Source organism: Xyrauchen texanus, chromosome 20 (genome assembly GCF_025860055.1).
Source record: "Xyrauchen texanus isolate HMW12.3.18 chromosome 20, RBS_HiC_50CHRs, whole genome shotgun sequence".
Taxonomy (NCBI): Eukaryota; Metazoa; Chordata; class Actinopteri; order Cypriniformes; family Catostomidae; genus Xyrauchen; species Xyrauchen texanus.
Genome location: NC_068295.1, coordinates 2,719,095 through 2,747,009, shown reverse-complemented (window position 1 = coordinate 2,747,009; position 27,915 = coordinate 2,719,095). Strand labels below are relative to the sequence as shown.

The following is a 27,915-nucleotide window of genomic DNA, read 5'->3' as shown; positions in this document are numbered from 1 at the left end:
AATACCACCTACCTTTGGCTTTCTGCTCGCTCTCTTGCTGACTGCTGTTGCTGAGAGTTAGGCTACAGTTGCTGTTACTGTTGCAGAACAAGTTGCCATCAAAGGCCTTGGAGGGGGAACCTGCCCCCTCTTCTTGAGGCATCTCCTGGATTTCTCCACCCAAACTCTCGACCTCCACTGTGCTACTGTCGGACTCGCTGCGACCCCCTGCCCTCTCCTCAACCAGAGGTTCTGACGGTAAGGAAACAATTTGAGGACTGGCGGGTAATTCAGATGGTGGTGAGGGCGGTGGAATCTCTGCTAGAACCTCTGCGGGTCCCTCGCCCATGGTGGGTGACTCGGGTGTAGTAGGTGGCGTATTGAGGACTGAGTTGGTTCCGCTGCTGGGATGCTCCTGAATCTTCTCCAGCTGTTCCTCGTCTATATCGTTGTCTTGTGCTGGTTCAGTGCATGGCTCGTCTGGAGCGGTCGCCGCAGGCTGAGGTGAGTTGGCAGCCTCGGTGTCAGAGTCTGAAAACAACTCTTTCAGAGTCTTCTTCGGCCACTGAACCTGGATACTGGACCAGACATCCTTCTGGCCTTTGGTACGACAACTGGGCGTCCTCTCCTCTATCCCTGCTGACATTTTGGCTCTTTTCTCAGGGATCTCCCAGTATCCTGAACGTCCACCCTTATTCTTCTCTTTAATCCCGTTGTACTTCTTTGACAGGGAGCCCTTGGTTTTGGGAAGGCCTGGCTCTTCCTTGGCCTGAGGTTCAGTTGGAGGATCTGCTTCGTCTTCAGAACTGCTACATGACTGAGCACCTCTATCCTCTCCAGGGCCTCTTTCTTCAAGCTTTTTGGGCGAACTACTGGGCAGCCAGTCTCCACCTCTGCTGCCTCTAGGTTTAACTTTTGATGGGCTCTTCAAAGAGCGTTCCCCTAGAGCTTCTGCTTTTTTCTTTCTGGTGCTGGAGCCTTCCACCTCAACCTCAAATCGCCCCCTCCTCTTGCCTGGTTCTGGGGTTTCCTGGGGGATCAGTTCCTGGGTGTTGTCCAAACCTGATTGTGCTTTGAAGGCCTCCGATGGGCTTCCACTCTCCCAGTGCTGTGGTGAATGTGAGTGCTCTGGAGGAGCTCCTTTCCGAAGACCTGATCGTCCACTTGGATGATCCTCTTCATCGTGATCAGCTTCACCGTCCTCCTCTCGTTCACTGTCATCTGAAGAGCTCTCAGATGCTACGGTAAACAACGAATGACAATTAATCATTAACTCCGTTTCACATTTCTGTAATGCAAGTAAATCAATTGCATGTGCAACCACATTTTGTGCTATGTGACTAAAACTGTCTGTGATTAGCCACTGGCAGGTAAACTTTCAGATTTCAAGTATGTATTAGCACTAAAACCCTTTCACTGTGTGATGAGATTAAAAGTTCTGTGTGTCCAAAGTCGAGATCCATGCATGCATCCATCATTGATTAATGTCTCTTTTAATACCCTTTCTGTTTTTTTACAGTTAATTGTTGATAAAAACAACAACAACAAAAAAGAAACATTTAATTCTAATCACTCATGGATGAGCTAAAGAAAAAAATGCATGTACTCTCGCATTATATGCGCTCACTGGCTAATGCCGGTTTAGCCTTAAAGAGACAGTACTGATTTAGCACATGTTCTACATATCAATATAAATAGTTAAAATTATGCAAGTAAACAATAAACATGTAACAAAAATATATATGCAACATAATAGATGCAATTTCAAGACATTTATGGATGGAACTGATTGAATTGTAAAAAGTTTCAAAAGCTTAAATGTGACCAATATGATGAAAAAACGAATGATAAAATATAATTTGTAAAAAAAACATTTTTCGAACTGTACCAAGAAGTGTTGCCAAGAAGGTTCCTTTATAATTAAGAGCATTAACAGGGAGAAAATTTATTTTATATGTAAACAAAATGGACATTTTAAAAGAAGTTTGATATCAAATCGAATCAAAATGGGAAAATCCATATCAATACCCAGCCGTAGTATTCACTATAGAAATTTCGATGACTTTTGAGATTTTATTAATTTCCATGATTTTAAAAAGTCCCTGATATTCCCAGGTTTCACCGTTCCAGTCGTTTTAAAAATGTAAACAAACAAAACAATGTTTTGAAAGAATCACAGATCCACAGTGTTTACACTCTTCAAGAACGCAGCCTATGAATTAATTATATTGCACATTAAACTGGGATATCACAAAGTATTTTAACATTGCAAAAAATTACACACTTCACCTTTAAAAAAATATGAACTATATGAGCAGTGATCATGCAGTGTGAATATTAAGTTACCTGGGAGACCGTTGAGAATGGATGTGATTTCTATGGGCTTGATTGGCGTCTGCTGGCCCCTGTTTTCGCCACACTCCCCCATCTTTGAGAAAACATCATGGCCAGAGTTGGGTTTAGACAATCTACTGATGCGATTTTTGGAGGGAGGAAGATCCTCTCTGTCTGTCAGTCTGCCTATTCGGTCTCTCTCTCGTTCTGCTTTATTCTGTTATAAACCAAAGTGGCACATTAATGGTGCATTCACAAAAAGCCCTTCCAAAAATGGATATATGAATATACATGAAGAATATAAATGTGCTGAGCTGCGCAGTAATTATCATAACTTTTATAATTATTATATCTTACAGAACACACCAAGCACAACGCCTTGAAGAAGTCTGAATGTACCTTTATTTTTTTGCGATGCTTTATTTTGGGGACATTCTTGTTAGCTGGTCGGACAATTTTATCAGCTTTGATCCACTCATCATACCTGTAACAAAAAATGTGACCTGGTCAATATTCATATATCACATGGCTCCAAGACCATATTGGGGGAATCTAGAAACATATAATTAAAAGTCATCATTTACCCCAAAGAAATAAAATAATAGTTTTTTTTGAGAACCATTAAGATTTTAGAAAGACACTAAAGTAAATTTCCTTCCCCAATTCCCCCTATTACTTTAGTTTGAGGTTGTTGTTTTGTTGGTCATTCCTATTGTGCTCAATTGTGATTCTCATTACTTCATTGTCATTAAAGTGTCACATTGCTATTGATTATGGGGCAACATATGATCTAAACATGCTCTTGACAGGGTTTTTTATATAAAAGAAGAAAAAGATTGCCACCACGCAACTGCATCAACATTAAATTACTACCACAAAATGATCACACTGATAAAAAAATATACAACATCCCCCGAAACAAGAAAATACACAGACACATACAAATAATCATTCTTAAAATATTCTGGAATGAAGCCTCAAAAGTGCACCAAGTATGTCGAAGAGCATAAAGTGAGGAGGAAAAGTCCATAAAAAATATAGCAAAATAATAATAATAATAAATAAATAAACTGAATTCTAGTAACAACAAACCTCCTTGAAGAACGGCTGAAAGTACATCTTGCTCATATTGAAAAAGATGTTGAGAGGTAGTGATAAGACCCTTTCACATAAATATGATAGCAACAGACACTTCCGAACAACCTTTAGTCATATCCAGACTTGTTGCAAAAAAACCACTGTGCTATTTTTTGACAGCAACAGTCCAAGAGAGCAACACATACATTTACTTCAAATCACAGCACCCGTACTATCATGCCAACACCACAGACTCTAATAAATATTCCTGACCCAAATTCAGATTAGAACTAGGTCCTGAACAAAGCTCAACATCAGTCATTCATTTGCCAGGAGATTTGGCAATTGAGGTGAAATGAGACATAGTGCAAATGTGCAGCAATGCTGCAACTATCAATCGGAGTGCAGACAGTGAGAGCGTTTACATGCACACTACCAAAAAAACAACAATGCATTTACATGAGATTTAAAATCATCGGATTATTCTCTACTTTTGACGTCAAAACGTAAACAGTCAAGAGCACAACACTTGCGCACATTGGATTAATTGGGAAAAGTGTTTACATGTAATGGTAAATTGGCTTAATAGGCAAAAAACAAACAGTTTATGACCATACCCTGATAAAGAAACACCAGACATTTACATGACCACACATGTTGTCGCCTTAAGCTTAATTGGTGTAAGATTGTATTATTTAATTTTTTTAACGTTTTTTATGCATTTGGCAGACGCTTTTATCCAAAGTGACTTACAGTGCACTTATTACAGGGACAATCCCCCCCGGAGCAACCTGGAGTTAAGTGCCTTGCTCAAGGACACAATGGTGGTGACTGTGGGGATCGAACCAGCAACCTTCTGATTAACAGTTATGTGCTTTAGCCCACTACGCCGCCACCACCACCACCACTAGATTGTACAGTAAACACACTCAGTGAAGCACCTGATTCAGTTGGATTCTTCAGTTGAGTACAAACACCTACTAGCAACCACCAGTACAGAGACTTTGCCATTTCCATCATTAAATCACTGTCTGTGTGAACGCCCCTTTCTCAGATGCAAGCCCCTTTTTTATAACCACATTTCCCACGGAAAGTGGAGACTGTCGCACCGTTACAACTTTTCCATGCAGTCTATAGAGCGCAACACTTCTCACTTGTCCAGCCGTCTTGGTTATGGAAGAATTTTCCCCATTCTTTTCTTCCATAGGGATTTCATTAAAGAGGTAAATCACAACGTTACAAAGTTTGATTTGAAGCAAAAACGCATTTGAAAACCAGAGAAAAAGACAAACGTACAAGACGGTGTACTTAACGTCTTTAATGAGGGAATGAACTACAATCCCATGAAGAATTGCAAGAGACGCAATCGAAGGAAAAAAAGCAAAATATTCAGATATATACAAATATATAAGTAGTCCGAGAGTTGTTTGAGAAGGGACTCGATTGCATTGCGTGTCATGCGAGTGGGCGGTTACTGCAGAGCTCTTTGGCGCACTTTATTGGCTGTGCTTCTCTGATTGGTGGGTCATGGGTAGGGTAGTTCATCACCATACATTTCTCTATTAAACCATTTTTATACAATAAAGTTGAAAACAAGCGGACTGATGGCTTCAACAGAAGCATATACCATCAATTATGAGAGTGGGCGGTTACTGCAGAGCTCTTTTGGTGCACTTTGTTGGCTGGGATTCTCTGAATGGTGGATTGTTTCTCATCCAGATCATGGGTAGTGTAGTTCATCACCATGCATTTCTCTATTAAACCATTTTTATCCAATAAAGCGGACTGATGGCTTCAACAGAAGCATATGCCAACGGTTATGGGAGTGGGCGGTTAATGCAGAGCTCTTTTGGTGCATTTTTTGGGGCGTGATTCTCTAATTGGTGAACTGTTTCTCTTCAGGATCATGGGTAGTGTAGTTCATCACCATGCATTTCTCTATTAAACAATTTTTATAAAATAAAGTTGAAATAAAGCGGACTGATGGCTTAGCATATATGAGCATATACCACTGATTAACAACCTCGGAGTTCACGGTAGGTCTGTCTTAAACGTTTATAAGTTCATTTTAACAATTGGCCTATGGAGAAAATTAATGAGATTTTTACTTCCAGAACCAGACTGTTGCACTCTATTATTGTGGTATAATCTATTTCAGATAAACCCACACCAAAACAGCACAAAAACAAACCAATCTGTGGACTCTCTCATCCTGTCAAAGTAGGCGGTTCTTAGACAGAATAAGCTGCAAGCTGGACCAGACTTTGCTGCAAGGCTTAAGACTTTGTTCCAAGACAGTGTGCCAGGGGAACTTCCTGTTTTTAGCTTTTTATTTTTAAATGGAATCAACTAAGGCATGAGTTCCCAGGGTCCTGCCTTACCTGACATTCCAGCCACAGTAGTGCACCAGGTAGAGCACCTCTCCCCCCTCCAGGTCTGACTCTTTCACAGTGGCTTGGTACGTCTTCTGATTGTGGCCTCGCCCATACCTCACCTGCACCTTCATCCCAGGAGGGTAACACTCAAACTCCTCCCCTTCCTCCCACTCCTGACTGCTGTCATCCCTGCAAGAAAGACAGTTCAGCACTTCCTGTTTCCTGTCCCTAGGCTTTATTCCCCCACCTCCCCAAAAAACCCACCCCAACAATACCCTCCAATCTCACTGTCTCAGCCTAGCACTTCTGGAATCTAAGTATCCTCATCTTTCCCTGTCGGATAAGTCTAACCATCCTCCTGGCAGGATAAGAACTTCACAGGAAGACATTATGGGGTCATCAGCCATCTTTCTAAATCTCAACTTAAATCTCACAAACTATGGCCTAGTTCACCCAAAAATTAAATTTCTGTCATCATTTAGCCATGACTTTTTAAAAAAGAATTTCTCCAGATGTTCTTTTCAGTACAATGCAAAAATACTGTGACCAGGTCCCGTTGAGGTCCAAAAAGGACCAAAATAGCACAAGCTGTCCATTCCATACGACTCCATATGCCAAATCTTCTGAAGGCATATTATAGCTTTGATTTAGGAACAGACCGAAATGTAGGTTTTTATTCATGACAATCTTACGTTCTACCTTGGCTCTCGGTCACACTTTTTTTAATACTTTAATTTAGTTTAATAATTTTCTTAAAAAACAAAAGATGAAGAAAGCCAAAATATTAAATGCCAAGCCACATTGAGAGCCCCATATATCTGCGATTTAACCATATAGGGGCTTAAAAATGAACATGCAAAACGAAAAGTTTGTATAGAACCAGAATCTCAAAGGATGTTAAGATATCTTAAATACTTCTGGAGTTATAGGGACTCCAACTTTGGAAAAACAACAACAAAAAGTGTTTTTTCCCCATTGTTGGACTCACCATTAGGATATAGTGCAACAAGGGGTGCAGAAGTCAATTGATTTTAGAAATAGAGTATGTTTTTCTCCACCTCCTACTCACTATATGCTTTCATTGTATGGAAAAGAACAGGATGAACATTCTTCAAAACATCTCCTTGTCTTCCAAGTCATATGAGTTTAGAACAAAATGAGGGTACATTTAATGTTGGGTGAACCATCCCAGTTAGAATCTCCAAATGTGACTTTAACCTTGAATTCAGGATGTGTGCGTGTAAAAGGGATAGGGTCAAAGGGCAGAGGTAAGACACAGCGAAGCACAGCACGGGGCAGTTCACAATCACGTTAGACAGCAGAGAAGAAGCCAAGTTAGACACAGTTAGCACACTGAACTGTACTGCTCTCAAAGTGCACAACGGAAATACTGCATTTACAGCACCAAAAGATCAAACATCTCACTTCTCATCTACCGAGAAACATCTTTCCTGTTTAGTTAGCAGCAGACAACTCTCAACTAGTGCAGCCACGGATGAGCTGGAACTAGGCAGGACCCTGGTAACACAACGTTACTCGTTTGATTCATTCAGAGCAAAATGATTCAATCATTTCAATGTTAAAAAAGCGTAGAAAAAGTATCATTGGAAAAACTTCAATGCAGGATGACATGGTGCACAAAGCATCTAAAAAGACCAGATAAGATAGGAAGATAATTGGATCACAGCAGGATGTGAAGGATATTAGTTGGGTAAGTTTTACTTCAAAAGGCAAATGCAACGTGGGAATCCAAAGCAAATGAATCAGCACAGATTCAAACAATGCCAGATTTCTGGAGGTCAACAGAGAATGACCAGACTGGTTCGAACTGACAAAGTCTACAGTAATTCAGATAACCACTCTGTACAATTGTGCTGAGATGAATATCATCTCTGAATGCTATTCGGAGATGCAGGTTGGCGCTGTTTTGGCGGCACGAGGGGGACCTACACAATATTAGGTAGGTGGTTTTAATGTTATGGCTGATCAGTGTATGTACTTAATTTTCCCCGGTCAAGCGCTCAGCCTCTTAAAATATACAGTTTTGACCGTGAGCCCATAAATGCGTTCAACGCACAGCAGACGACCCACATAGATGCGGACAATCTACATGAACAGTCCGTGCGTACAATGCAGATGACGAAATTGGCATCATGCACTGTGAGCAAGACGTAGCGGCATGCAGAAAACCACAGAATACTTTGACCTTAAGGAATTTTGTGATTCTTGTTCTGATTTCACCAGGGTCAGAAATGTAACAAAAATGCTACAATGCCAAAAAAAACAAATACATTTATGTAATGTACGGCTGTGCGATATGGCTGAAATGTCATTAAAAGTTATTTTTTTAATTTATTTATTTATTCGAGGAACCATCATTTCAACCAAACAGCCAATGTAGCCAAGTAGCTTCAAAATGTTTAATGCATGAAATAAAATTACATAAATGATCAAATTCCTGATTCAGCAGGAAACCGATGGAGTGTGTACTCCAGGTAGGGAAGGAGGTATTGCCCCAAGTGAAGGAGTTCAAGTATCTCGGGGTCTTGTTCACGAGTGAGGGGACAATGGAGTGGGAGGTTGGCCGGAGAATCGGGTCAGCGGGGGCGGTATTGCACTCGCTCTATCGCACCGTTGTCACGAAAAGAGAGCTGAGCCGAAAGGCAAAGCTCTCGATCTACCGGTCAATTTTTGTTCTGAACTAGGTCGCGAGTACAAGCGGCCGAAATGGGCTTCCTCAGAAGGGTGGCGGGCTTCTCCCTTAGAGATAGGGTGAGGAGCTCAGTCATCCGTGAGGAGCTCGGAGTAGAGCCGCTGCTCCTTTGCGTCGAAAGGAGTCAGTTGAGGTGGTTTGGACATCTGGTAAGGATGCCCCCTGGCCGCCTCCCTAGGGAGGTGTTTCAGGCACGTCCAGCTGGGAGGAGGCCTTGGGGAAGACCCAGGATTAGGTGGAGAGATTACATCTCCAAACTGGCCTGGGAACGCCTCGGGGTCCCCCAGTCAGAGCTGGTTAATGTGGCTCGGGATAGGGAAGTTTGGGGCCCCCTGCTGGAGCAGCTGCCCCCGCGACCCAACTTCGGATAAGCGGTTGAAGATGGATGGATGGATGGATGGATGGATAAATGATCAAATCAAGTTTTCCAGTTTTTCCACTAAATAAAATTTTCGGGTTGTGTCTCCTTTAAGTCTTCAATGTAAACACCCACTGCTACGATTGGGTAACATCTTCGCATATTAAATAAGTGTCAACGCCCCCGCCTGTACGCATGTGGAATAGTTTTGAAAAGTTTAGATGGTTAAAAATGGCAACCGGAGGAATTCAGCCATACATGTTTGTGACTCCAATGCAGAGTCTATTTTCCCACAACTTGGCACTGCACAACATTTTGTAAATTATGCAGGCATCTCAAACCTATTGTTGCTCTAATAATCCCTGTGTTTATCACTTCCATGCCAACTCTCATCACCACTCTAACATGTGGGCGGGCCAAAGAGGTGATGATGAAGAAGTAGGCATTGACCTGTTTATGCAGAGGCAGACTTGTGCTGACAGACGAGGAAGTACAAAACGAGTCGTTTAGGAATATTGCTTTCAATAAAGCCTTTTTTTGGACTAATGAGTAGGTTTTGAGTTCTGAAACTTATGGGGCTTTTCCACCGCACGATACAGCGAGACTCAACTTGACTCTGCTCGCTTTTTGGGGGTTTTCCACTGTGGATAGTACTTGGTACTTTTTTTAGTACCATCTCGGTTGAGGTTCCAATCGAGCCGAGCCGATACTAAATGTGACGCCAAAATCCTGCAGATCACTGATTGGTCAGGGAGAATCGTCACTACCGGTGTCACTGGATTTGCGACACGGGACATCAACCAGCTAGTTTTAAAGTTAGCAAGAGCGATAGCAGTATCATTCAAGCGACTGGCCGTGGTCAATAAACGAGGTGAAGACGGTCCTCTCGTTAGCGATGAGCGAAACGAAAAAGTCTCTCAGGAAGTGTCTCAGCTGTTGGCCGCACACGGCTACCACCGGACCTTCCGACAGTGTAGGGAAAAGTTAAAAACACTTATAAGTAACTACAGAACCATCAAGGACCACAACAGCTGGACTGGTTCAAACAGAGGAAAGTGGAAGTGGTTCAACCAAATGGACGTTATCTATGGCAACAGACCGGCGAGCAATGGGAGGGAGAGTGGATGGTCGATGGAGGATGGTACGTTTTGTTACGTTAACTCTATACTCTGCTTGAAAGCTTCACTTTATTGAGTTGACCAGCTACTGGAAAGCTTCTAAAACAACCAGCACAATTTAACTGATACACTTGTGTAAAATCACCATCAACAACTGCTTCATGCAGCACAATGAGCTAGCAGCTAACAGCTAGCGGTCGTGTTATTGTTTATGGTCAGTCATTTTTGTGTTGCGTTTAAGATGATGTCATGGCAGTAGAGGCGGCGCAACTATGACGATCAGCCTATAATCCCACTCACGTTGAGGCGGCACTAAACTGCACTGGAAATGCAAGCTCAGAAAAGTAAAACGAGTCGAGTCGAACCATAACGTGCAGTGGAAAAGAGCCATTACATTATGTTTTTATAGTACTATGACCTCTTATATGTCAAAAGATCAAGTAGAATTTGATGACCCACTTTAATACAAGACTGATATTTAATGATTTTCATTTAGATGCAACAATACAACACTACAGACATAAAAAGCTATTTTTGTGAACAAGTTCACTCACATACATTTAGAGCCCAGTTAAATTATAATATAATGTAATATGGGCTATTATTAGGATTACATATAAAAATTTTTTTACTTTGGTGGAAAGCTGAAAGTGCTGTCGTAAACAGATGGTTAGAAAAACAAATATGTCCTCATAAAATCAAATCCAGGGGCAAATATTGCCCCTTAATGTAAACGTTTCTGACTCTGGCTTCCACTTAAGGATCCAGTTCCTTAATGATTCCATTAACAATTCTTTTAGTCCTTTCAAAATGATTTTGAAGGAGTGTTGGTGGTGTAGTGGGCTAAAGCACATAACTGTTAATCAGAAGGTTGTAGGTTCGATCCCCACAGTCACCACCATTGTGTCCTTGAGTAAGGCACTTAACTCCAGGTTGCTCCGGGGGGATTGTCCCTGTAATAAGTGCACTGTAAGTCGCTTTGGATAAAAGCGTCTGCCAAATGCATACATGTAAATGTAATGTTTTCGATTCATTTCAGTGAACAAGTCAAGAAGGCCTCTGACCAAATCAGTGATCGAGTGAGTTGTTAAACTGATTCAAAACGACTCATAACTCATTGAAAAGAACTAGTTCATAAGAGTAACTCGGTCATGAAGTAGATAAACTTGTTGCGCTGTATATTTGTTCTTACCTGAAACCAGTTCGGAGGACAATTGAAAGGAGCGCTGTCTATTTATTACATTGCAGTCTTTCTCATCACATTGAATTCATCTAAAACATTTTTCTTTTGCAGTGGTGCTGTAGAAACATTGTCAGATTATTTAAAAAATGGTGATCTGTCCACATCAGCAGAAGAACCGGGACTTTTAAGAAACTATGGGCAGCTAGGGCACAAAGCTCCATGTGAACCCAGCATCAAATACAGCCGAACATGAGATGAAAGAGCAGAAAGCATTGGGAAACACTTTTAAAAACATAGGGATGCAGTGGTAGTGGTCATATTTCACAATGAGTCAGTGCATTGCTCTGTGGAAATCGTACCCGAATAGTTACTAGACAGATTAAAAGAGATTCCAGGGGACAGAGAGAAATGTGGTGAGCGATTGAGTGGAAAACAAGCTAGCAAGAACACAATCTTTCGCCAACATGCCGTTTAAATAAAGGCTGCCAGGCTTGGCTTTAGTGAACTGGTTCAGTGAGGCGGTTCAGATCACAGTGAGACAAAACTAGAGTTCAATGATCCATCCATTTCCATTCTCTCCCCTCAGTCTCTCTTTCAGCGTCTTCATTAATCTGTCTACTGCTCTGGACACTCAGCTATAAGCGCCGTCTCACTTTCAGACTCGAAACAACTCTATTATGGTCGGAGATGTCACACCGTTATTGACCGTTTTCGCCTCTTCTGTCAGAGGTCTGTTACACTCACTGATTAAGCATTGAAGAGGGGTAACAGACTAAACGACTGCTTGACATTTCACTACGATTCCCTGACACGTATAGCCTGCTGAAATAAGAACGGAAGCACCATGACGCAAACATTAACAATTGTAATAGACTAGGATACAATTCATGGAGTGACATCACTCTTCATTACTTCAGGGTCTTAGAAAGTACATGTTTATGCACAGCATCAGTAAGAAAACGAATTAAATAAACACAAGACTGTCCTGTCCGGAAATGTTATTTCCGTGGTCATTAAAGTGTAAAAGAACCCCAGACAATGCTCAGTCACACAATCACTATGGATTACGATCGGTGTTTGTGATATGCAGCTTTGCATATGCTGATGAAAAGGCTTTAATCCGGTCAGAGCAGGATAACGACCACGTAAACGAAGCTTATGACTGAAAATCAGGTGAAAAATCCACTAGGAGTGTATTTTTTCAATGAACCACAAAGGGAGACATTTTTTTAAGAATCTTCACAAAGCTCAACAACAGTTCATAGCGACTTCGTCTGTCAAGCTCAAGAAAAGATAAAAAAGGAAATGTTAACTGATAAACTTCCCCTCAAAAATGGCAAAGGTTCTTGCATACGTACTAACGAGTCATTTTTTAATTCTGGACGCAAACACGAGCTAGACGCAAGCTTTGGCGGAGGGAAGACTATCAGTGACCGCCCTCTAAATTGCATGTAAATCACTCACATATGCAACTAACGTTTTGTCACGCTATGCGACTAAAATGTGTCTATTATTAGCCACCGGCTCGTGAATGATCAGATTTCACTCGCCAGAGATTGAGTTGTGTAGTGGAGAAGTACTTAAGCACAGCGATCATTTTACTGAATAAAAAGATGTTGTTTTAGAAGCTGGATTCATCCTCTTCTTGTTGTCTCTCATGAGCGTGCACTCTGTAGGAAATTGAGCTTATTTGGCTGTAGAGGGTCCTGAGGTGTCATGATCGCGCTGTGACCATCGCTTTAGTTGAGCCAACGAGTTACATTTACATTGCATTTAACAACATCAACTCTGATTTGCTTAAACTTTTACATGGACTGTTTTCACAACATTCTCCATTTTACAGCATGGCTACAGACCAGTAACACGCCTGTTGGCCATCTGTTAGAAAGTAAAAGTGTTGCATAACTCGATAGCTTGTAGATTTAAATTTGAGAATTCTGCAATAAATATTTCTACAACCAAGTCAATACTAATTTTGCAAGTAAAAGTTTTTTTACTTCGTGTATTGTGTCCAAAGACGAGATCCACACACTTTCATTTAATGTCTCTCTCTTTTTTTTGTATATATATATATAATTTTATCCCCTTTTCTCCCAACTTGGAATGGCCAATTCCCACTATTTAGTAGGTCCTCATGGTGGCATGGCTACTCAACTCAATCCAGGTGGCGGAGGACAAGTTTCAGTTGCCTCCGTAACTATTTTTACAATTTATGTAAATAAATCGTTACCACTGAGATTATCAAGCTGGCATACACGGTCCTTAACGTTCCACACACACAAGATGGTGACTCTCAGCTCAGTCTTTGTTTTCCTCATTACAAATTTTTACTCAATGAAATAAAGTCATTTTTAAATACACGTGTAAAGGGGGTTTGGGTATCTCAGTGAGTATTGACGCTGACTATCACCCCTGGAGACACTAGTTTGAATCCAGGGTGTGCTGAGTGACTCCAGCCTGGTCTCCTTAGCAACCAAATTGGCCCGGTTGCTAGGGAGGGTAGAGTCACCTGGGGTAACCTCCTCGTGGTCGTGATTAGTGGTTCTCGCTCTCAATGGGGAGTGTGGTGAGTTGTGTGTGGATCGTGGAGAGTAGCATGAGCCTCCAAATATTTACAGGGGAATTTAAAAATGCCACTTCATGACAAAAATGTTGCAGACCCTTGCTATTCATCCATCCCTGCTGAAAAGACCAGCTAAAACTAGCTTAAGCTGGTTGGTTGGCTTTAGCTGGTCAAGCTGGGAGACCAGCCAAGACCACCCTGACCAGCCAAGACCACCCTGACCAACCAAGACCACCCTGACCAGCTAAGATCATCATCATCAGCCTGACCACCTAAGACCAGTTAAGGCCAGCTAAGAGACCAACTAAAACTAGCCAACCAGCTTAAGCTGGTTTTAGCTGGTCTTTTCAGCAGGGCAACATTTAATGATTATTTCAATGGCTTTGCAGTGTAAAACGTGGTAGCCTATCGTCCACGTTTTTATAGGCATAAAATGCAACACTCAATTTTATACAATATGTAACGGGGGTTCCGGCTCAGTCTCTCCTTGGCCTGAAAATGGTTGAAGACCCCTGCCATAGATTGCTGCATGAATAATAACTTGCGTTTCTTTTAACTTTAAAACTTATTTTAAAAGGAGAGCTAGGGCAGTTGTGAAGATTAATGTAAATAAGGACTTCAGCTTTGGTATGTTTTTATGAAAGAAAAGATTGTATCGATTCAGAAGAAGTGGACCACTCAATTTGTGTGCATTAATTTTCACTTTTACAAGTGACTTACAGTGCCCTTATTACAGGGACAATCCCCCCGGAGCAACCTGGAGTAAAGTGCCTTACTCAAGGACACAATGGTGGTGGCTGTGGGGATCGAACCAGCAACCTTCTGATTACAAGTTAGGTGCTTTAGCCCACTACGCCACCACCACTCCATTACTTTTATGCTACCTTTATGTCTTTTTGGAGCTTAAAAGTTTTGATCCCCATTGACTTGCATTGAATGGGGGGAAAAAACAGCTCATACATTCTTCTAAATATCTTGTGTTAAAGAAAGTCTCATAGGGTTGAAACGACATGAGGGTAAGTAAATGGTCACACAATGTTCCATTTTGGGTGAACTGTTAAGGGTTCCCACACGTCCTGGAATTTTGCATTATAGTTTTCCAGTTATGGAAATGTCATGGAAAATTAGAAAAATACCTAAATGTCCTAGAAAATTATTATTTGTCCTGGAAATTATTTTATTGTAATAGAACTGTTTGTGTTGCTCACAAAGGTTTTGTTACATGTACACTTTTTTTTTTAAAACACGGTAACGATCAGGATTCAGAATAGGAGTCAAATACACAAATTCTTATTATTTTGTCACTATTGTGAAACGTCAATGGTCAACTGTCATGAACGAATCCCTGTCACACACTTTCTCTGCTCATCTGCTGTCAGCTCTGCTCCATGCAAAATAGTTGGAAGTATTGATATAGCACAAAATAAGATTGTTGCGTTGCAACAAGTACATCTCACATGGTCTCTCATGATAATCTCCTGTCAAGATCCACAGAGCCATGCACTGTTAGAGAGGAAATGAAGCCTGCTGAATCAGGGTCGACCTACCCTGACAGATCTTTGTTGTCCGGTTCTTCACGCGGTTCCTCCTTCACGTTCTCTGTCGGCGTACTCTCCGCAGGTAGGTCGCTCTCTTTGGCCATTGGTTTTTGGGCATCTTCGTTCGTATAATTCTCGTCTTCATCGGCGTGGTTATCGTCTTCCTCATCTACACTGTTGATGTCCACTTTACCTTCACATTGTGCTGTAGCTTCGGTCTTCTCCTCCTGACAAGAATGAACACGTTAACCTCACTGATACACACTTGCTAATAATATTACTTGCCCCTAATACATCTATGATTTAGCTACATTTGTAATTGCATCATTGATCTTGCTAAACCAGCTTGTGTGGGAGAAAAAGCATGATTATCTTATAAATATGCATGAGGAAAAAAAGAGACAAAATATGCAAAGACAAACAAGACAGTATGCTTGTAATAGAATACTAGTTTACTCTATTCTCCGTAGATTAAAGAAAATGCATTATGCAAACAGTAGTATGCCACAGTATTGCCACATGACCTTATGTGGTATATTTAAATCAGCGAGAAGCATTTTCATCCAATTTTAAGTAAAACTTTTTTTTAACTTTTAGCAGTTTGAGCAAATAAATAATTAAATTGGTAACACATTATATAAAGGTTGTATTTAACATTAGTTAATGCAAGAGTTAACATCAACTAACTGTATATATAGCTAAAATAGCTAAGACAGTTAATGCATTGACTAATGTTAACGAATAAAAACTCAATGTAAATTGTTACCATTCAATTATTTTAATAATCGCAGCTGATATTGCTGTCAGTTCATTTATCACACTGGAAACGAAAGGTCAAGTTGTGCATTGCATACGGAAAATATTTGTAAAAGTGGTATAAGTAGTTTGGTAGTGTGCCATTGCGAATGTGTCTTGAGATGATGTTCTAGTACCTTGACCGCATGCTGTGTGTTGGAGGTTTCAGGTTCTTTGAGGGGTTTCTGGTCTTCTGTGATGGCTGTGCTTAAAGAGATACTGTCACCACCGCTGGCTGTTACCTCTGCATTCACCTCAGTCTTAGAGCCCGTCTTCTCACCGGTCTTATATGGCAAATCCATGCGGAATGTGATTCCCGTGGAAGTGCAGTAGTCCTCAAAGCCATACATGTACCTGTGTGAAGATAACGATTATTAGCCAGATTTGTTTTTACATTTTCATCAATGGGTAGCACGGCCAATAATCTGCTTATGTGCCCAAAGTCAATATTACCTAGCTAATGTAGTTTCATGTCGTTCAGTTGCGAAGAGACAGGTTCAATTTCTGCTGGACTACCTAGCTGTCAAATTTGAGTTACACACATATGGTTTGGTTTATCAAACAGCTATTAATCACTTTGGAAATGTATGGTCTTAAGATGAAGATCAGACAAAAGCGGAGTTCGTTGTACATTACATTAAACCTTTTTAATGGCAGATGCACAATATGAACATGGATTGGAAGGAACTTGGGATGAGCCATTTTGTTTCTAGGCCATTTGAAAAGTTAAAAGCTAAAAGGTACATAAAACTTTGAACTGTTGGTGACGATACATGCTTTGAGATAGAGACCCCAAAATTGCAATTAGGAATGTTGAGAGTTTGCCAAATCAGTGTGAAACATTTCACAACTTTTTACCATATGGGCATAGACAACAAGTTATTTATAAGCTTATAAGAGAACACACAAGTGCAACATTGAGCTGTTGGTGGTGCTAAAGTGTTTGAGCTAAATGGCCCAAATTTGGCATGGAATATAATATTGAGACTCCTCCCTATGAGTGTACCAAATATCACAACTTTTTACTATATATTCTATTCCATAAGGTTTATCAGCTTCTGAGTTGCATGCAAATGCAACTTTGAGCTGTTGGTGGCGCTAGAGGGTTTAAGATAAACACCTCATATTTGGCATGGTAGATGTCGAGACTCGTCCTTATGAGAGTGCCAAATTTCACAACTTTTTATTACAGTATATGGTTCTATTCCACAAGGCTTATCGTGTATCTATCAGATTAGGAGCAGAAATGCAAGTGCAACTTTGAGCCATTGGTGGCGCTAGAGGGTTTAAGATAAACACCTCATATTTGGCATGGTAGATGTCGAGACTCTTCTCTATGTATATGCCAAATTGAATAATTATTCATTAACATAGGCTGTTATAATATAGTCTGTTAAAATAAGTACAAAAGAGGGTATAATGCATCATATTTAGTCATTATGTGAAGACTCACTGGTCAATTCAATGAAACAATGCTCAGAACGAGCATCTCTGTTCTTCCTTCATGTTATTGTAATAAGCTTAGTAAGTGCGCAACACTGTTTCTGAACCGTGTATCTGCAAACCGTGGTTTCCGTGATGCCATAATCATCATGTTTGAAAATAGTTTTGAAGACCCTGTGTTCTGTTACATTCAGCTGCGCTCCATCTAGATGTTTGAAAGAAAGATTATGAGTGTAGAGCGCCGTCTCTACCCCGGACAGAAAGTCACGCTGTGCTCTGTTGGAGTTTGTTGCTGTGATGATTCATGCTTCCTCCCATTTAACTTGGAATTTTACACTTCATACTGGGAAAACTGCAATGGAACGCCACTTTATGTTGGACTTACGACTAGTGTGGAAATCTTCAGCTCTGATTTTGCTGAAATGCAGGTGTGTGACACAAATAAACCTTCACTTTTATTAAATAATATACATTGAGTCAAAGTTTCTACATTTTATAACAATAAAACCCGTTTAGCAAATGTGCGCAGAGACCGTTCAAAACACGGTGGATTACACGTTCTTTTGATTATCGTAAACCTGTAGAACAAACGTTAGTGTTGCAGCATCGTTTATCAGTTCGGTTGCTAGGAGACGTCTCTGTTGACCATCAAGGTCCCGCTGAAAATGACAACCTAATCAATCTCAAAATGACAAAAGGCTCCTCTTTGATACTTTCTGTATAGTTGTCACTGAATTTCGAATTCAGTGAAAAGTCACATCAAGCATTTTCATTGCTGTCACTTCCGAGTCCTCGGGAACTCGAGTGCTCGTGCCCATCTCTACTGGGAATATCGATTCTAACACATGGTTTGCTGGCATTGTCATCCTGTCTAATTTATTAGGGGATTATGAATGATACACATACTTTCTGTAGGCACATTTGACATTGTATCCAGCAGCAGAGTTCAGCACGGGGATGCCCAGATCCTGATACACCTGTTTCCACACGGATCCGCTCTCAATCTGAGACACAAGGAGGGAACACGCCTTATTCACTCAGTGAAAGGTAATCCAGAAAGAAAAGCAATTTTGCAGGTATTAAGCTCTGCAGGGTGGTAACAGACAATTACTCACATTGTCAAATCCACCGAGCTTATGCACCAGCCTGTAGAGTTTAAAAAGATTCAGATTCTTGTATCCCAGCACAGGCTTTTTATTTATAGGCGTTCCTGAAAAGAAAGAGAAGGTGGAGACTAGTTAGTGAACTGTTCTTGACTGTCGCCAAACACTAAATGCAAGTAAAAATAGGCTTACTAAAAAACATTTTACTCATCAGTGGCCGGTAACTTCATTAGGAACTGCAACATCATTAATACATGATTTAAATTGAATGCTTATCTGTCCCTTGCCGATGTAAGTGACATGAGTGATTCAAATCAAATCATCTGCCAAAGAAAACGCTTTTGCGTTAATTATATTTTTCTCCAGAACTTCATGTGGCGAATATACCTCACCGTAAACCACAAAAACAAGCAAAATTACGATTAGATTTTTTCCAAGAAGGTCTATTAACCTGTTGATTTGCGCCCCCTTTTTGAGCACAAACCATGAAAATGACATACCTGAAATTAAATGGTTGTATTTACGGGACCCTTTGGGGTATGGACACAGTTGTAGTATCTTTTGAAAGACCACACTTTGATACATTAATATATGTTTTTATTTTTTAAAGTTAGAGAAGCTGAAGTTTATAATAATGGAATATATTTTGTGCTGAACATTTACATTTTATGCATTTGGCAGATGCTTTTATCCAAAGGGACTTACAGTGCCTTTATTACAGGGACAATTCCCCCGGAGCAACCTGGAGTTAAGTGTCTTGCTCAAGGACACAATGGTGGTGACTGTGGGGATCAAACCAGCAAACGTCTGATTACCAGATATGTGCTTTAGCCCACTACGCCGCCACCACCACTCTACATGTTTTTCTAATCTAATAAAGCAATATTAAAAGTGCCAAGACAACCCAGAAATACAACGTTCTCAAAGCCACGAGTCTAAAGAAGTTACGTTTCAAATTAGAAGATGATCGAATAATAAATGAGGTTCCTGAAGCTTTTTTCTCTATAAAAATCTCTGGAAGCGTACAGAGTAAAATTAAGGCTTCGCCTCTCAAGACGACACTAAATCTGACGGCACTTCTTGACTATTATGAATGAAACTACGCCGCATTTTTAAAAACAGACTTTGGAGACGGGCTCGTTTTGTTTATGAGACTCTAATATATAAGATCATATACAGTTTTACAACATGAATGCTGCTCAGATTGAATAGTTTGTTGAAGAACGATGACAAAGGGTAATTCTTTCAGGAGAGATCTCATGTAAACAATGGAGAATATATCAATAGTTCTCAGATTCATCACTTTTATGGACAAAAAGTGCTATTGGATGTTTTTCATTGAACGCTTGTCATGGACGATTGACCCAAGTGTGTTGAACTGGATTCATCTGCCGATCGTGTTTTCATAATAAAGGTATGAAGTCCCGTTTTGATATTGCATGTTTTCATTTGTACTCCTGCACAAATAACTCAATCACTGTTTCTGGAGGATTGCTATCGAGAAACAGAGATCAGATATCAATGTTGAACCCTTAGACCTTTGACAAGATGTATAATTTGTTAACATTAATTACATTTATAGACGGTAAATTATATATTAAATGTAAACAGAGTGACGTCACTCCCGCGTGCGGGCGATTGGGTATTAACCGGTTAACATGTTATCAACCAGCCCCTAAACGGCACATGAAAAACAAACTGAATTGAGACAGTTTCTTCCGGTTTAAGTGGGTAGACTGGACTTTATGTGGCCCACTGTGAGATTGCTTGTAACTTCCAAAAAATTAAATTAAGTCTAATTATGTAACCTACTACCCCCAACAGTGACTCTTAATTCATGATCCATCAAGCTGTGTTTCTATGACTCACTTTCAGCACATTCAGCACAAATACATTACTACAGAAATGAGTTGTGGTCTCACCTCTATCCTCCATAAATTTGTAAAGCTGTTGCAGGAAGTTTTCTCTCTCCTCTGGGAACGGCTCCACCTCCTCCTGCACACAGGAATAAAACACAGTGTGGTTCGTGTCAGACAAGGCTCATAAACGCCTTGTTTTAGAATCTGCGTATAAGCATGCATAGCACGAGCCAGCACATCTCTCCAGTGGTTTGCTTCACTTCAGTACAGTGTGTTTAGATGACCTGCTTCTTTATTATTTGAAGTGCAAGAAACAGTATGAATGCACACATAAATACATGATATACAAGGATGACATAAATAGCAATTGCAGATTATTTTCCTTTATGTTGTAATTACGATTAACATCAAATGCTTATTTCAGGTGGATCAACTGCATGTCAAATTCTTTATGTCAGCTACACATACAAAACATGCTGAGAACTGTGTTTCGAAATGACTTTATTGCCATTTTGATCATCAGTAAACCAAGGCTCAGTCTTAGACCCTTAAATGGGGCTTTTCCATGACAACTCGAATAAACTCGACTCCGCTTTTTTCCACTGTGGATAGTAACTGGTACCGGATTCTTTTTTTAGTACCACCTCGGTCGAGGTTCCAAGCGAGCCGAGCCGATACTAAATGTGACGTCAAAATCCTGCAGATCACTGATTGGTCAGAGAGAATCGTCACTACCGGCTTCACTGGATTTCCGACATGCGACATCAACCCGCTAGTTTTAAAGTTAGCAACAGCGATAGCAGTATCATTTGTTCGTGACTGTCGAATTGTAAAAAGAAATGGCTGTGCGCAAAACCACGCCATGGTCAATAAACGAGGTGCAGACGGTCCACTCGTTCGCGATGAGCGAAACGAAAAAGTCTTTCAGGAAGTGTCTCAGCTGTTGGACGCACACGGCTACCACCGGACCTACCAACATAGAACCATCAAGGAAAAGTGGAAGTGGTTCGACCAAATGGATGCCATCTAAACCGGCGAGCAATGGGAGGGAGAGTGCCCTGGACTCAGCCACGATGGAGGATGAGACGTTTTGTTACGTTAACTCTATATTCTGCTTGAAAGCTTCACTTTATTTAGTTGATTAGCTACTGCAAAGCTTATAAAACAACCAGCACAATTTAACTGATACACTTGTGTAAAATCACCATGCAACAATTGCTTCATGCAGCATGATGAGCTAGTAGCTAACAGCTAGTGGTTGTGTTATTGTTTTGGTTAGTTTGTGTCGTGTTTAATATGATTTCACGGCAGTAGAGGCGGCGCAACTATGACGATCAGCCTATATAATCCCACTCACGTTGAGGCGGCACTAAACTGCACTGGAAATGCAAGCTCAGAAAAGTAAAGAGAGTCGAGTTGAGGCGAGTCGAACCGTAACGTGCAGTGGAAAAGTGCCAGATTTGCTCAGATTTTGTCCCAAAATGAGAAAAAAGGTCTGCATATTACAACTGCTAAAAAGTGTACATAAATACTAGAGTGTTACAGTAATGTCATGAAATGTGGCATTGTTCTGCCCCACACATTCAGTCCCTTTGCTGTGATGCTTTTGTCACCTCTTCCTCCTCACTGCTGCCCTCTTCCTCCTGTTCTTCCTCCTCTTCTTCATCATCATCTTCCTCACTGCCGGAGCTTTCGTCCTTCACCTCAGTCCTCCATGTGTTGGGCACGGTACCAATGCGCTGGAACTCCCACGCTGCATCTAACGCTGTTAAACACACACACAGGGGCAGGGGTCACATTCACAATACATAAGCCATTCGTAGAACACCGTGACTCTATGTCAATATTAAAACATTCCTGTTTGTTTGAGAATCCCAACTAGCCTGACATACCAACAATGACTCAACCATTAGTGTGAGATTTGGTCAAGATTTATCGGTTTTATTGACATATGTCGGAGTGTAATTCACGTGGCACAGGAATGACAAAATCACCCAAACCAAAGTTTAAAAGTATAATGTGCGACTTTTTACAAGGCTGCTTAACAAAAAATAAATGTACACATCATGAAAAATGTATTTGAGTTGAAATTATTTTGTGATGTGTTAAGAAAGATTGTGGAGTAATATGAGAGACTGTAGGAAATCGTTTGCCATGGACAACTATCAATTTTATGGTTTTGCAATCAAAATTATGTATTCCAGAGTGTTGCGTAATAACAAGTTACTTTATATATTATGCTACTTAAAGGAATATTCCAGGTCAATACAAGTTAAGCTTAATTAACAGTATTTGTGATGTAATGTTGATTACATCAATGGGGCCAATTTTTGGGGGGTTTAAAGGCAGAAATGTGAAGCTTACAATTTTATAAAAGCACTTACATTCATTCTTCTGTTAAAACTTGTGTATTATTGGAGCTGTTAAAATCTTAATTTTTAATGCATGTGATCAGCAAAGGAAAAAAAGCAGGAAAATGTTAAAAGACAGCTAGTCTAAAAAGTATGAAACTATCAGAAAACAGTCAAAATAATAATAATAATAATAAAAATAACATTGTATATGGTTGAAGACCGTACATGCACTTAGGTTGAAGTCATTAAAACAAATTTTCTAACCACGCTACAGATTTAATATTAGCAAACTATAGTTTTGGCAAGTCGTTTAGGACATCTACTTTGTGCATGACATGAGTCATTATTCCAACTACTGTTTACAGACCGATTGTTTCACTTTTAATTGACTATAATCACAATTCCAGTGGGTCAGAAGTTTACATACACTGAGTTAACTGTGCCTTTAAGCAGCTCGGAAAATACCAGAAAATTATGTGAAGCCTTTAGACAATAAGCTTCTGATTGAAGGTGTACCTGTGGATGTATTTTAAGGCCTATCTTCAAACTCAGTGCCTCTTTGCTTGACATCATAAAAATCAAAAGAAATAGCAAAGTCCACAGAAAGAAAATTGTGGACCTCCACAAGTCTGGTTCATCCTTGGGAGCAATTCCCAAATGTCTGAAGGCACCACGTTCATTTGTACAAACAATAGTACGCAAGTATAAACACCATGTGATCACACAGCATCATACCGCTCAGGAAGATATGCATTCTGTCTCCTAGAGATGAATGTAGTTTGGTGTGAAAAGTGCAAATCAATCCCAGAACAACAGCAAAGGACCTTGTGAAGATGCTGGAGGAAGCAGGTAGACGAGTATCTATATCCACAGCAAAACGAGTCCTATATTGACATAACCTGAAAGGCTGCTCAGCAAGGAAGAAGCCACTGCTCCAAAACCACCATAAAAAAGCCAGAATACAGTTTGCAAGTGCACATGGGGACAAAGATATATGTCCTCTGGTCTCAAGACATCAGCCAGGAAGTTAAAGCTCGGTCGTAAATGGATCTTCCAAATGGACAATGACCCCAAGCAAACCTCCAAAGTTGTGGCAAAATGGCTTAAGGACAACAAAGTCAAGATATTGGAGTGGCATCACAAAGCCCTGACCTCATGTGCGAGCAAGGAGGCCAACAAATCTGACTCAGTTACTCCAGTTCTGTCTGGAGGAATGGGACAAAATTCCAGCAACTTATTGTGAGAAGCTTGTGGAAGGATCCCCCAAAACATTTGACCCAAATTAAAGAATTTAAAGGCAATGCTACCAAATACTAACAAGTGTATGTAAACTTATGACCCACTGGGAATGTGATGAAAGAAATAAAAGCTGAAATAAATCATTCTCTCTACTATTATTCTGACATTTCACATTCATAAACTAAAGTAGTGATCCTAATTGATCTAATACAGGGGAAGTTATCTACGATTAAATGTCAGGAATTGTGAAAAACTGAGTTGTATTTGGCTACTTTGTGCATGACACCGCAGAGACTCACAGCATGTGGAGGCATTCCATGCAAAACACACGCCCCATTGAGAGCGAGAACCAAAATCACGACCACGAGGAGGTTACCCCGTGTGACTCTACCCTCCCTAGCAACCGGGACAATTTGGTTGCTTAGGAGACCTAGCTGGAGTCACTCAGCACGCCCTGGATTCAAACTCGCCACTCCCGGGGTGATATTACTGTTATTATTAAGTGTTACACACTTTTACAATTCAACAGAATACTTGTGTATCAAAAACGTTTTTCTTTGTCAATTTGCACCGACCAACTGTTTATGTAGTGGCAATTGTGCTCTCACCTGGTTTGAGTCCTGCATCTGCTTTAGGAGCTTTCTCTTCATCCAGCTTTCTGATGTCTTTTCGCAAAACCGTGTAACTGTAATGTAACGTGAAACCTGTGAGCAGTGACTCATCATATAACTGTTAAATAACAGAACTTTTATACTGTATACAGTCATCTTACATCAGCAGGTGGATCTGACAAACACAAAGTTTCACAATCCTTTGCCTATAAATCCGTTTAATCATTTGAATCACATATTTTGTTGTGAACTTTTTGACTTAAAAAATGTGCTATTCTTTAAAATAAATATCACTTGCTTTGATATTTTGATATCTCATGCAACGACATCCAAATCGTTTTTCTCGGGCTGCTGCAATCTCAAATAATTAAGAGGTCTAATTTAGAATAGCTTGTAACAGCATATGATGGTTATGATGGCACGTGTTTATTTATACATTTGCATGACTCAATGATGTCATTACTATCTAAAAACAGACACTAGGTGGAGCAGTTCAGTGTGCTCACACGTGTTCAACACAAGAACACATAACCGCAGCTCTACAGGCAACTTCTGCAGTGTTTGCCGATGATAGAACATTAATCAGAAGCCTTTAATACTCAAATAAAATGAGTCTGAGAAATGCAATCATGCATCTGATCTTTTTATTTGCATTAACCCTTATCATAAATATGCTTAGGAACAAGCTGACATGTTAATATCTTTAACATTAGATATAATCACTCAAAATGTGACCATATGTTGGAGAACAAAGAAGTGCACAGTTTGAAAACCACAGAAATTAAATACAGTTTTGTGTCCCATGTGTTTGAATGAGACCAATTCTCCCGTTTCACCGTAAGCAGCGGCAGTATACATTGCTTTTGGAAGGTTAATATGAGACGTGTAGCTACATCCCTTCCCTAACAGAAACATCACGTGCTTCTTCATTTGTAGCTTTTGTAACTTTTATGCTAAATGGGCATTTTACAAAGACCACGACGATATCAAAGTTTACAGGCAAGACTTGTTCATAGTTTGACTTGTTCTGTTCCTATAAAGTCTGAAATAACTTTACTCACAATTTTCCATCTTTGAAGGAGCGTACAAAAACGTTGTCTTTCTTCAGCGTCACATCTTCATGACAGTCTGGAGAGATGACCTTTACAAAACAAAATGAGAATGAAGATGATCACATGACTCTGAGAAGCAATGGTAAAAGAAAACAAGACATAGTCTGAGATTAAATTAATCTTTATAGTTGCACCAAGCATTATTTCCATCTGAAATACAGCTTTAAAACCCAAACTATTTTTTAAATAGCTTTAGTTTACGTCAAAGCCGTGAACCACAATTTGCTACTTGCTATTGCTCATTTGAAGCAGGTGGTATGGAGCACAAAAGTCGTCATAATTTGTGTCCGCAGGGAAATTGATCCGAAATGATATCTTAGAAATAGCGCTGTCATTCGCTACATTGTAAAAATCTAAATTAATTACATGATATTCTGATTAATGAATAATATTATTCGCAATTAATCGCATGTAGACCCTATACCTAGTTGTGAGTGTGATATTGCTTAAATACAACAGTTCAATGAACAAGTACATTTATAATAATTAGGAAAAAGGGAGTACGGTCACAAAAAATGCATTTGTGCATGGAAATACTTTCTTACGCAACGGATCAGAATCTGCCGTTGCTGGTTCAAAACAAATGATGCGTCCAAACCTCTTAAAACATAACTTCAGAACTACTTGTATCACAGCTTGTCTGTTTCTAACATGTTATTGGAGAAATAAGGATCCGTGTGTGTGTGTGTGTGTGTGTGTGTGTGTGTGTGTATGGGTGTGTGTGAAAGAGAGAGAGAGAGAGAGATATGCAGCATGTGCGATCACCTGTTGATGATGCTTTAGTGTGTTAGTCAGCTTTCTGAAGATAATATCATTTTGGTGAAATGCATCCTATTTTCTCAGTGGAAACCTAGCCATCCAAACGGGGGTATTCCTACATATTTCGCAGTCATCCACTATAGAAACCGAAATGTCCTCCGCCATTTTGTCCTCTCCAATGTGGAAAGTCTGATAAGTTTGTGTAATTAATCAGTCTGTTGTGTCTCTCAGCTGTGATGAGCCGTAATGCTGAAGTTGTTAGTCTAAAGCCGTTTAAAGCTATTTACTAGCTTTAGTAGTGCAGTAGTAATACGAGCGAACACTGAGTGCTGATGAATGAAAACACTGACTGACGCTGACTCACTTCACGTCACCAACTGGCTCATATTACACACAACAATGGTCTTTTGCCTCCTCCTGCTGGCTAAAATATGTAATGTCACAAAATGAAATGTAAAGAGACAGATGGCTCTAAACACATCTGCACTGCTCTTACACTTTAGCTTAGAACGGCACGAACACAAGCGGAGCGATACACACACAGTGAAGCGTCGGTAGTGATGATGGAGACCATCAGTGCTCATGGAACGTCTCTCGTCCTTTTAGATTCAAGGAACGGCACTAACTTGTGTGTGTGTGTGTGTGTGTGTGTGTATATTGAACTGGATTTTCACTTACTGCCCCCTGCTGAAAACAGGAGGTAATTCAAGCTTGAATGGCTCAGGAATCTTCCTTATTATTCTCCGGGGACATGATTGTGTTAATTTTTTGTAACGTGTTATATTTATACAATTAATCACACTGAAATAATGTGTTAAATTGACTACCCTAAAAAAAATACTTCTGGAACCAAAGTGATTGAAAAGGTGTCCGGGCACTGTTAGGGGGAGGGGCATTCTTAATCAAAAGAACATTTTATAGGACAAAATTTGCAGTGCAAGATAAGTCATCAATAATTTTGGACTGCTTTACAGAAATCAAAAGATTGTAAATTTAACACAAGTATATCTGTTCAAACTGTCAACTTTTAGGAGTATACTGGTATATACAGTAGATGACCCCAAATCTATAAGACATGGCCCATTCTGATTTCATGTAACATTGTGAAATGATGAGTTTCAAGACTGTTTCCTTTTTTTATTTACTAAGTGCCACATCAGAAGTCACCTTTGACCTCACATGTTCCAGTATAATAGGGCAGATTGGCACCAGGTTTATCGTCATTAAACCTCTGTTGCACACGCCTCCCCTGAGCTCTGAAGACTACACAGAAAAACGACAGCCATTAATTTGCTTTGTTTTCATTTGTCCATGCTGTCATTCTGCTGAGATCCGTTGGGAGAGACCAGAGAGCTCCACAGCACAACATTCCTGGGGCGGAGTCACATTGAGCTAACAGTCA

The 27,915-nt window shown here is 40.2% G+C and overlaps 1 protein-coding gene across 2 annotated transcripts in view; it reads right to left on the bottom strand.

The window, feature by feature from the left end:
• LOC127660563 (AT-rich interactive domain-containing protein 4B-like) overlaps nt 1-27,915 on the bottom strand; it is a 109,328-nt gene that overhangs the window by 11,345 nt on the left and 70,068 nt on the right. The window contains exons 9-20 of one of the 2 annotated variants that reach the window (XM_052150890.1): nt 25,704-25,783; nt 24,640-24,716; nt 22,052-22,203; nt 20,502-20,574; nt 18,592-18,686; nt 18,383-18,480; nt 16,171-16,387; nt 15,248-15,465; nt 5,772-5,954; nt 2,713-2,797; nt 2,326-2,530; nt 13-1,218 (exon numbers count right to left, since the gene is read on the bottom strand). In XM_052150890.1, coding sequence (XP_052006850.1) covers nt 13-1,218; nt 2,326-2,530; nt 2,713-2,797; nt 5,772-5,954; nt 15,248-15,465; nt 16,171-16,387; nt 18,383-18,480; nt 18,592-18,686; nt 20,502-20,574; nt 22,052-22,203; nt 24,640-24,716; nt 25,704-25,783 — 2,689 coding nt within the window. The remainder of the gene's footprint in view (nt 1-12; nt 1,219-2,325; nt 2,531-2,712; nt 2,798-5,771; nt 5,955-15,247; nt 15,466-16,170; nt 16,388-18,382; nt 18,481-18,591; nt 18,687-20,501; nt 20,575-22,051; nt 22,204-24,639; nt 24,717-25,703; nt 25,784-27,915) is intronic. The other variant, XM_052150891.1, reaches the window with a different exon arrangement.